Source organism: Pipistrellus kuhlii, unplaced genomic scaffold (genome assembly GCF_014108245.1).
Source record: "Pipistrellus kuhlii isolate mPipKuh1 unplaced genomic scaffold, mPipKuh1.p scaffold_m20_p_57, whole genome shotgun sequence".
In the NCBI taxonomy this organism is placed as follows: Eukaryota; Metazoa; Chordata; class Mammalia; order Chiroptera; family Vespertilionidae; genus Pipistrellus; species Pipistrellus kuhlii.
In genome coordinates, this window is record NW_023425559.1 from 1,600,091 (window position 1) to 1,609,809 (window position 9,719).

The 9,719-nt window shown below is 69.6% G+C and overlaps 1 protein-coding gene across 1 annotated transcript; it reads right to left on the reverse strand.

Moving 5' to 3' along the window:
- Nucleotides 1–1,134: 1,134 nt before the first annotated feature.
- Nucleotides 1,135–7,545, reverse strand: LHX3 (LIM homeobox 3). Its single transcript, XM_036416924.2, has 6 exons — nt 7,321–7,545; nt 5,326–5,497; nt 4,215–4,417; nt 3,510–3,661; nt 2,487–2,658; nt 1,135–1,582 (listed from the first exon to the last, which is right to left on the reverse strand). Exons 1-6 carry the CDS (start codon nt 7,412–7,414, stop codon nt 1,158–1,160), a joined length of 1,218 nt encoding a protein of 405 aa, XP_036272817.1. The 5' UTR covers nt 7,415–7,545; the 3' UTR covers nt 1,135–1,157.
- Nucleotides 7,546–9,719: the final 2,174 nt, after the last annotated feature.

Here is a 9,719-nt window from a genome sequence, read left to right on the forward strand (position 1 = left end):
TGGCTGGCACAGTCCGTTCCACACTTCTAAGTGCTCGGAAAGTTAGCCAAGACCAGGGGCCAAGGGCCCCAAGTCACGAGGGGCCATCCCTGCAGGGAGCCAGCAGCACCACCACACCCCCCACCCCCACTTTCAAGGGACCCCTCCCCTCCCTCAGCCTCACTAAGGATGCGGACTTTCCGACAGCAACTGACAAATTTAATGACGTTTGGAAAAAGCCGATGGCCGGAGAATAAATAAAAGACCGACTGTCACAGAACCCACGGTAGCAGGACACAGTTCACAGGAATGACTGGACCCCCTGAGCAGCTGCGTCCAAAGGTGGAGGAGAAGGTCTGAGGGAGGAGGCGGCCGGGGCAGAGCAGCCCCGCCCTCAGCTTCTCCAGCGGAGTCCAGCCCAGCCCGGGCAGTTAGAGGCAGCTGGGGGAGGGAGGTCCGGCTGTTTGGCAACGGAAATGGGTGGTCTGGGCGTGGCCGGACGCCGAGGCCAGCGGCTGGGCTGGGGAGGGGAGAAAACCAGACCTGGCTGGGAGGGAGCTGCTGGCGGGCGAAGGGCTGGGCCCACCAGGGCCCCCAGGGAGTTGTCAACTCCAGCGGCCAGTGGAGTCCGGCGAGAACGGCAGAACCGAGCCCTGTGCCCTCGGTGGGGGTGACGGACTCCTGGGGAAGGGGGTTCGGTGTCAGGGAGCTCCCTAGAGGGAGCCGAAAGGACACAGGTGCCCACCCCCACGCTGCCTTCAGCTGGAAAGAGGAGGCAGTCTCTGGGGTCACAGGTGGCCTGGACTGAAGGCAGGATCCGCAGAGTTTTTCTGTTTTGGGAATGAATGTGTCTCCTGCTGGCCGGGCCGGGCTGGGCTGGGCCGGGAAGAGGCCGAGGGCCGGGCGGGAGCGGGCTCTCCTCCACAATCAGCACACGCCCTCCGTTCGTTGGTCAATAAAGGGAGAGGTCTGCGTACAGAACAGGCTTCTGGGCGCCCACAGCGTGCCAGCCCTGGTCGGAGGAGGAGAGGCAGACAGTCCTGCCCGAGAGTGGGGGTGCGGGCGGGGCGCCCCCTCCACTGGCTCCTCATCTTCATCCTGTCCTGGCAGCACCCGCGGCGGCACCACGACTGAGGTCCGGAAAGGAGGGCGCAGTGCCAGCGGAGCTGGGGCCTCGGTCAGAACGGGGCGTGGTCCACCTCGTCCAGCCAGGAGGCGGGGCTGGCGGGGAAGTCGGGGTAGCCCCCGCTGCTCCCCGAGGACAGGTCGGAGCTGGGTCCGTTCCCAGCCAGCACTCGCACGGGCGGGGGCCCCCCCGGAGCCCCCGGGGGCACGAGGCCCAGGCCGGCCTCGGGGTACACCAGGCTGGAGAGGAGCGGCTGGGGGCCAGGGAGGCTCTGCAGGGCCGCGGGGGACGGGGGGACAGCGCAGGGGCTGCTGGGGCACAGCTCCCGGAACTGCTCCGGGCCGGGGCCGGCCAGGCCTCTGTGCTCCAGCGGGAAGCTGCCGGGGGCTCCTGAGGGCCGGCCCAAGGCCGGGGTGGGCTCCCCCAGGCTGCCATAGAGGCCGTTGGTGGGGCCCATCTCTGCCATGGCTGGCTCTTCTGCAACAGAAGCAGAGGGCGGTGGTGGGTGCCCGCCTCCTGCACTCGGGCCCCCTCTGCCTGCCTGTGACCCGCCCCACCCGTCTCTTCTGCTCTTCTGCCCCCTGCACCTCTGCACCCCTCCACCCCTCCACCCCTCCACCCCTCCACCCATCCACCCATCCACCCGTCCACCCGTCCAACCGTCCACCCGTCCACCCCTCCACCGGTCCACCCCATCACCCCTCCACTCCTGTACCCATCCACCCGTCCACCCCTTCACCCCTCCACCCCTGCACCCGTCCACCCGTCCACCCGTCCACCCTTCCACCCGTCCACACTGCTTTTTTTGTTTTGTTTTGTTCTGTCAGTCCCACCTGGTGTCTGAGGAATGGGGTTCCCTGGTGGGACCCAGGTTCCAGGATGACCCCACGCTGCCCTGGGAGGGGAGCACAGAGTTCATCCCCACCCCCATTTTGCCCACAAGTTATTTGAGGCCCAGAGAGGCTGGACGGTGGCCTACGCTCGGGATCAAATGAAAAGAAAGTGTGAGGATCACATGGAGGGAGACTGAGGTCCTGGGTCCCAGGAGGGTGGGGGAGGGGGGCTCCCCACCGAGCAGCAGGTTTTAATCACTGACCCCACCTGTGCTGCCCACTTCCCTAAAACTCACGCCCTGGCTGGAGGAGAGCCTGGGCCCTCCCCCATAGGCCCGCCTGCTAGGGACGGGGTGAGGGGTCGCCCCAGGGAGGGCAGGGTCCTGAGCGGCCACCCCACAGGGCTTGGGGGTGGGGGTGAAGGTGACAAGTGTTTGAAGTTAGGCTGAGGCCATCTGGTCTCCCTGTAACCATCACCGGTTTCTGGCTTCTCCCGACCCGGGTGAGCTCTCCGGGAGAAGGGGCGAGGCGGGGTGGCCCGGCCGTACCCGTGAAGGAGACCTCGGCGTCGCTGTCCGGCCCCTCCTCCTGGACGCTGTCCTTGTCGGACTTGGGGGCGCCGCGGGGGCGCTTCATGCTGCGGAAGTACTGGCCCCACCGCTGCCGGCCCGCGTCCTTCTTGAGCCTCTTTTCCTTGGCGCGGCGGTTCTGGAACCACACCTGCGGCGGGCAGGGATCTGTGTGCGGCCGGGGAGGGCGCGGGGAGGGCGCGGGGAGCCCCGGGCGGGCGGGCAGGGATCTGTGTGCGGCCGGGCGGGCGGGGAGGGCGCAGGGATCTGTGTGCGGCCGGGCGGGCGGGGAGGGCGCAGGGATCTGTGTGCGGCCGGGCGGGCGGGGAGGGCGCGGGGAGCCCCGGGCGGGCGGGCAGGGACCGGTGTGCAGCGGGCGGGCGGGGAGAGGCAGTGAGCGGCCCGGGCAGGCGGAGCGGGTGCGGAGAGCGGCCGGGCCGGGCGGGCAGGGATCTGTGTGCGGCCGGGTGGGCGGGGAGGGCAGGGTGAGTCCTGGGCGGGCGGGGAGGGTGCGGATAGCGGCCGGGGCGGACAGAGAGGGCGCGGGGAGCCCCGGGCGGGCGGGCGGGCAGGGAGGGCGCGGGGAGGCCCGGCGCGGGTGGGAGGGCAGGGTGAGTCCCGGGCGGGCGGGGAGGGTGCGGAGAGCGGCCCGGGAGGGTGGAGCGGGTGCGCTGAGTGGCCGGGGCGGGCAGAGAGGGCTCGGGGAGTCCCGGGCAGGCGGGGAGGGTGCGGTGAGTGGCCGGGGCGGGCGGGGAGGGCGCGGGGAGTCCCGGGCGGGCGGGCAGGGAGGGCGCGGGGAGTCCAGGGCGGGCGGGTGGGGAGGGCAGGGTGAGTCCCGGGCGGGCGGGGAGGATGCGGTGAGTGGCCGGGGCGGGCGGGGAGGGCTCGGGGAGTCCCGGGCGGGCGGGGAGGATGCGGTGAGTGGCCGGGGCGGGCGGGGAGGGCGCGGGGAGTCCCGGGCGGGCGGGGAAGGAGCAGAGAGCGGCCGGGCCGGGCGCTGACCTGCACGACGCGCATGTCCAGGCCCGTCTCCGACGACAGCTGCTCCCGCACGTGGCGCGCGGGCTTGGGCGACGTGTTGTAGGCGCTCTTGAGCGTCTCCAGTTGCTTGGCCGTGATGGTCGTTCGTGGCCGCTTGGCCGTGGCCTCGGCCTCTGCACCGGGGGAGCCGTGAGGCCGGCCCGCTCCGCCCAGCGCCCAGCGCCCCCTCCCCGCCCCTCCGTGTGTGGGGACGGGGCCCCTCATGCGTACCCCGCGTGGCTTCGCAGGAGAAGGGGAACGGGGTGGGTTGACGCCAGGGCGGAGGGCGGCTCCCGCCTCTAGGAGGGACCCGCAGCCCCCTTGCCCGCGCCTCCAGCCTCGGCCGCCAGCAACGCTGCTCCACATCCTCTCTGCTCTACGCGCAGCGCGGGGAGCCCGATGTCCCGGTTGGGGGTTAGGAGGGTAAACCCGAGGAGGAGTGATACCTCGCAGTCAGACCAGCCCCGCTGCGCGCCCGGCTGCCGGAGTCCGGACCCGCTTCCCAAGAGGGTCTGAACCTGCCCGCCGGCCCTGGGCCGGTGCCCTCCTACCCGGCGGAAGGGCGGCCCTCCGATTGGCGCCGAGAGCGCTCGCTGCGGCGGTGTGGGAGGCGGGGTCCCTGCGCCCCACCGTCTGGCCCTCACCCGTTTGCAGAGTAAGGCTCCGACCCGGCCGCCCGCCACTAACCTCGCTGCTTGGCCGCTTCGTAGTCCGCCTTGCACACCAGCCGGCTGTCCTCCATGAGGTAGAACTCGTCGCCCGTGGCCAGCTGCCGCTTGCACACCACGCAGGCGAAGCAGTGCAGGTGGTACACGAAGTCCTGGGCGCGGCGCACCACCTGCGTGGGCGGGATGCCCAGCTGGCACGCGGCGCACTTGGTCCCGAAGCGCCTGCGGGACCACAGGGCGGCTCAGCGCGGCGGCGCCTTCGCCCGGAGCGGGCGCGGGAGGGCGCAGGGCGGTCCAGCCCCGCAGCCCCAGCAGAGCCGGGGGGAGCCGCCCCGATGGCGCCGGGGAAGATGCGTCCTTGGAGGCTTGCCGGAAAGCAGCCCTCACCCTCAGTATTAAGAACAAAAACACGACCAAAACTAAGGAGGGAGCCCACAGAGTCCTACCAACGCGGGGTTACCTTTTTAACGACTGACTCAACGCTTACAAAATTACGTAAAAACAAAATTACATAAAAACAAAATAATTACATAAAAACAAAATTACGTAAAAACATAACGTGTTGATGGGCTAACCCTGCCCAGCTGCCCTCGCAGAGGCCTGTGGTGCCCAGCCGGGGTGACAGGGCTCAGGGTGTCCTAGGGTGGTTGTTGCTGGGAGTCTAGACCCTGGTCCTGGCACCGCAGCTCCGGTACCTGTCCCCTTCCCCAGCAGCAGTGGGAAGAGGGCAGTGGGCAGTGGGCAGCGGTAAGTGGGCAACGGGCAGTGGTCAGTGGGCAGCAGTCAGTGGGCAGCGGGCGGGGGCAGCAGGCAGTGGGCAGTGGGCAATGGGCAATGGCCAGTGGGCAGCAGTCAGTGGGCAGTGGGCAGTGGGCAGCGGGCGGGGGCAGCAGGCAGTGGGCAGTGGGCAGCAGTCAGTGGGCAGTGATCAGTTGGCAGTGGGCAGTGGGCAGCAGGGGGGCAGTAGGCAGCGGGCAGCGGTAAGTGGGCAATGGGCAGTGGGCAGTGGGCAGTGGGCAGCGGGCGGGGGCAGCAGGCAGTGGGCAGTGGGCAACGGGCAATGGCCAGTGGGCAGCAGTCAGTGGGCAGCGGGGGGCAGCGGGCAGCGGGGGCAGCGGGCAGCGGCTCACTTGAAGAAGTCGTCCTTGCAGTACACGCTCTCCCCTCGGCTGAAGCAGCGCTCGGCCAGGGGCGTGTGGCAGTCGCTGCACTTGAGGCACTTGCTGTGCCAGTGGCGGTCCAGGGCCTTGAGGATGAAGCGGTCCAGGATGTGCTGGTCACAGCCAGCGCACAGCGGGATCTCTGCGAGGCAGGGGGAGTCGGGGTCACGCTCCCACCCTGGCCCTAGGACATAGGACCCCTTCCCCGCACACTCTCTTACCAGCCACCCCCAGGGCAGGGAGCCCGCAGCCCAGCCTGTAACGAGAACTTATGAAACCGAAATAGGTTTAGTCTGTGCTCGTGAGCAAGCAGGTGGGCAGGCTAGTCCCTCGGCCAGAAAGTGCTCATTACAAAATGGTCCCGGGGAGGGAGTGCACACTGAGCTCGGAGGGAAACCTGCCCCAGGAGCACTCAGAGGCAGGCTGGGAAAGGGCCCCGTCGCTGGGGGCCAGGCACGTGAGTCGTGGGGAACCTACCACCCAGTTGCCCTCATGATTCTGCACAATCAGGCATCCTGACAGAGAGAGACTCCTGTGCCGCCAGGTAAAAGCCGGTGCCCTCCCGTCTCTGGGCGGCTGCGGTGCTGGTGAGTGGACTGGACAAATGGATCCGACAGCCCCATGCTCAGCACACAGTAGGCGGTTTGCCCCCCCTCTCAGCCGTAGCCACTTCAACAGCAGGTTCCTGGGTTCTGCTCCCCTGGGACTGCAGGCCCCTGGAGACCAGGCAGGGGATCCCTGGGTCCGCGAGGGGCTTTTCGGGGTGCTCATGGCTGAGGATCCCTGCTCCTCAGGAAAGATCTCCGGGGAGGAGAGGGCCCGCACAGCAGCTGAACCCCCATTAGCACCGCACCCCTCACTGGCTCACCCGGCTGCTGGACCCCTGAGGCTCCAGGCCGGGGACAGAGAGGGAGGCGGGGGCATAGAAGAGGACGGAACCAGCCTCCCTCCCGCAGCCCTGGAACCCGCGGAGGACGCGGTCCCGCGTCGGGCAAAACCGCGCCGGGTGCCGAGCCCAGACCCGCTGTCCGGCGGCCTCGCTGTGGGCGGCGCAGGCGGAGGAGGACGCGGCGCAGCGCGGGGCCGGGCAGACCTCCCCGCGCGTTCAGCACCCGCGGCCCGGACAGCGCCGGCCGGTCCGTCCCCGCGCTCCACGCTCCGCTCCGCAGCTGGCAGAGCTTCCCCCGCCCCCGCGCCGCTCGGACCCTCGCCCCGGCCTTACGCTGCATGGCGGCCCCGGGCGGCCCCGGGCGGTGGCGGGGCTCCTGCCGGCGGGTCTCCTGCCCTCGGCTCCGCGGGCCCCGCACCACCTCGCGCCGCCGCCTCTCCGGTCCGCCTCTCTGAGCGGCTTCTGCGCGCCCGCCCCTCCCTCCCCCTCAGCCCTCCCGCCCCCTCCTCACAGCCCGGCAGCCACCCCCACCCCCAGACCCGCCGGGAAATAAATTTATAAATAAGGAGGGAGGGACGAGACCCCACAGCCCGGATGTCACCCCCTTTCCCACTGCCCCGAGCAGGAGCGGCCGGTCCCCACAGCCAGACCGCCTCCGCCTCCATCGGTCCCGCCCGCAGAGGCCCGGAAAGGTCCCAGCTCCTCGGAGCCAAGCGCTGGGTGGGGGCAGGGGCGAGGCTGCGCCCCCAGGAAGTTGGGGGCTCGGCTGCAGGAGGATCCAGAGGACCCGCCGGAGCGACTAACGGAGCAGGCGCCCGTGGGTGCAGATGCCAGAGTCCGACTGAGGGAACCGGCGGCCGGGGTCCCGCTGCCCCGGCCTGCGTCTCTGCCCGGGAGAGCGTGGGGGACTGTCCCCCGGGACCCTCCCGCCCAGGACCACACGCCCAGCACCCAGCGCCCGGGCCGGCGCAAACTTGCTGCTGGGCGCTCAGGGGAGGCCCCGTGGGTCCCGTGGCCTGGCCGCCAAGGCGCGAGGACCTGGGTCTCCCGGGGAGGGTCGACCCCCGAGCACCCACCTCGGCGCAGGTCCTCCCGCCGCGCCAGCAGCGCCAGCAGCAGGTCGCCGCCCGCCGCCTCCCGGCCGGGGCCCAGCTCCCCGCTCGCCTCCATGGGCCGCCGCCCGGGGCCGCCGCGATCCGGCCCCGAACTTCCTCGGGGCCCCGCCAGGCCGCGGCCTCAGTGGCCCCGGGCCGACGTCCGAGCTGCTCCCGAGCTGCTGGGCGCTGCGCCCGCGGGCCGCCGGGGGCTCAGCCTCCGCCGCGGGGAGGGCGGAGCGCCGGGGGCGGGGCGCGGGGCGGGGCGGGGCCGCCGCTCTGATCCCTTTTTGCCGGGACCTGTGCGGGCAGAGAGGAGCCGGGTTGGGGCCGCCAGCCCCCCGCCGTTTCCTCGCCCTGCGCCACGGCCGGGCTCCGGCTGAGGCCTGGACTCCAGGGTCCTGCGAGGAGGACCAGGGAGGGCCAGGGTCCTGCAGCCGCCAATGCTCGAACTCAGAGCCACACCTGGAAGGCCTGGTGAGGCCGTCGGATCCGCACGAACGCCACCCAGACTCCGGGGGTGAACGTCGCCCAAGGGCCGGAGAACCACCGGGAGCTGAGGCGGCGCAGACCTCCTGGTTGGAGCTTCCGCTTCGAGTGGGTGCGGGAAGGAGGCGGTTCTATAGGGGAGAACCCCACATACTGCTCTCCACCTCAGCGCCCGGCCTGCACAGGACATCGCACCCCAGTCCAACAGGTGAGCCTGCAGGGACCCACTCGTCCCGCTTGTAGACCTGATCTACCCAGGGCAAAGCCCCCTGCAGGCCACCATCAGGACTCAGCAGGGTGGGCCCCTTGCAGGGTGGGACAGGGAGTGGCCAGGTTCAGGAAGTGCTAGGGGACTGGCAGGTTGGTGCCCGCTCCAGGCCCTGCACTGGGGTCCCACAGAAGGCCCCCACCCCTGCCCTGTCTTCTGCCGGTAGCCCCCAGTCTATGAAGTCTTGGTTTTGATCAGAGGCCCCTGCAGCCAGCACACAGCCCTTCATCTCACTCTGCAGTGTCACCCTGAGCTCAGGGCAGGGGAGTCAAGCCCTGGCTCCCAGCAGAGTATTGGCTGCTGCGGAGGCTGTCTGAGAGGGGCTGTGACTGTGGAAGGGCGGGCAGGCAGCATGTGGAGGAGGCAACGACCCACTCGCTAGGCATCTGGCTGGCCCACCAACAATGCCGCCAGTGTCAGTGGTGATGGAATATGGCCCTTGGGGAGCAGAGTTTGGCCGGGCCCCGTTAGGGGTCCGGTGTTGGGCTGTTGGGCTGGTTGGGGAGGGTTGCTGGGCACTGTGGGAGCTCGGAGGTGGGTCTCTAGAGAAACTTGGCACCTCCCGCCTGCACCACCACTTGGCCCAGCAGTGCCTTCAGGAAAGCCCCTTCTGTTCTGGGTGCCTGGACCAAGCCCCCCAAACCACCATGAACGATGGCAGAGCTCCTGGCCCTTGACCCTCCCCTCTTCTCCCATCTCTACTGTGGCCCAAGGTCTGGTTTCTGGGACTCCCTTTCCCTCTGCCCTCTGCGTCTGTGCCCAGGTGGTCTCTGCTGGCCTCCACGCCTCTTGCCCTCCATTCCTTGCTTGAGGCCTTAAACTTGGGCTTCTCTTACCCCGGGTCCCACTGAAGGTGCAGACAGCAGCCCTGGGCCTATTTCGGCCACCAGTAGGGCAGGGGGGCTCGGAGCTCGGCTGGAGGGGCTCAGATGGCACTCTGCCGTCTTCCTCCTTGACCCCCGGGTGGGTTTGGAGCACTCGGAGGCCTGGGTCCACGTCGAGCTGCCCACGTCTCTGTGGGCACAACATGGCCACCCCAGCCTCAGGGCCCAGCGCTGACCGCAGTGCTGAAGGAGGCGAGAGTCACCAACCTCCTGCCATCTATCCCTCGGCCTGCCACCCTTTCCACCCCCGCCCCTCTCTGTTCCCTGCCCATCTCCTTGTCCCCCTGCCCCGCCCACAGGCTTGGGCATTGGTGGCAAGTGGGTGCCCCACCGGCTGCTCCTGCATCAGCCTCCTGGAAGGATGTCCAGGCCCGGCTGGGAGGGCGTCTCTGGCCTGCTGGCCCTGCTTAGGCCCCATAGGCCGGCTCTGCATCAACAGCCTCCTGACCTCGGGCCACAGCCCCACTCCCACTGCAGCCTGGAGGAGGGGCATCTGGGGTGTCCCCAAGAATGCTCAGGAATCAAGGGCCTGAAGGGGGGGGGGGTCACTGATGATGAGCCTGCACCCACACCAGCACAACCCTGGCTGCCATACACATTGGTCCCCTGTGCTCTGCCCCAACTGCACCCTGGGGGCTGCCTGTGTTCTGAGGGAAGGGCCTGGGAAAAGCCAGGAGGGGTGACCACACAGCCCGGCAGGGAAATGAAGCCAGACACTGCAGCCAGCAGGTGTCCCTCCA

Bases quoted from the DNA above. Each gene is read 5' to 3' on its own strand.
- LHX3 (XM_036416924.2), bottom strand. From the start codon at position 7,414: ATGGAGGCGAGCGGGGAGCTGGGCCCCGGCCGGGAGGCGGCGGGCGGC. The intron at 4,418-5,325 runs GTGAGCCGCTGC...GTGGTCCCGCAG, and splicing joins TGCAAGGACGACTTCTTCAA to GCGCTTCGGGACCAAGTGCG. The intron at 2,659-3,509 runs GTCAGCGCCCGG...TGCCCGCCGCAG, and splicing joins TGGACATGCGCGTCGTGCAG to GTGTGGTTCCAGAACCGCCG.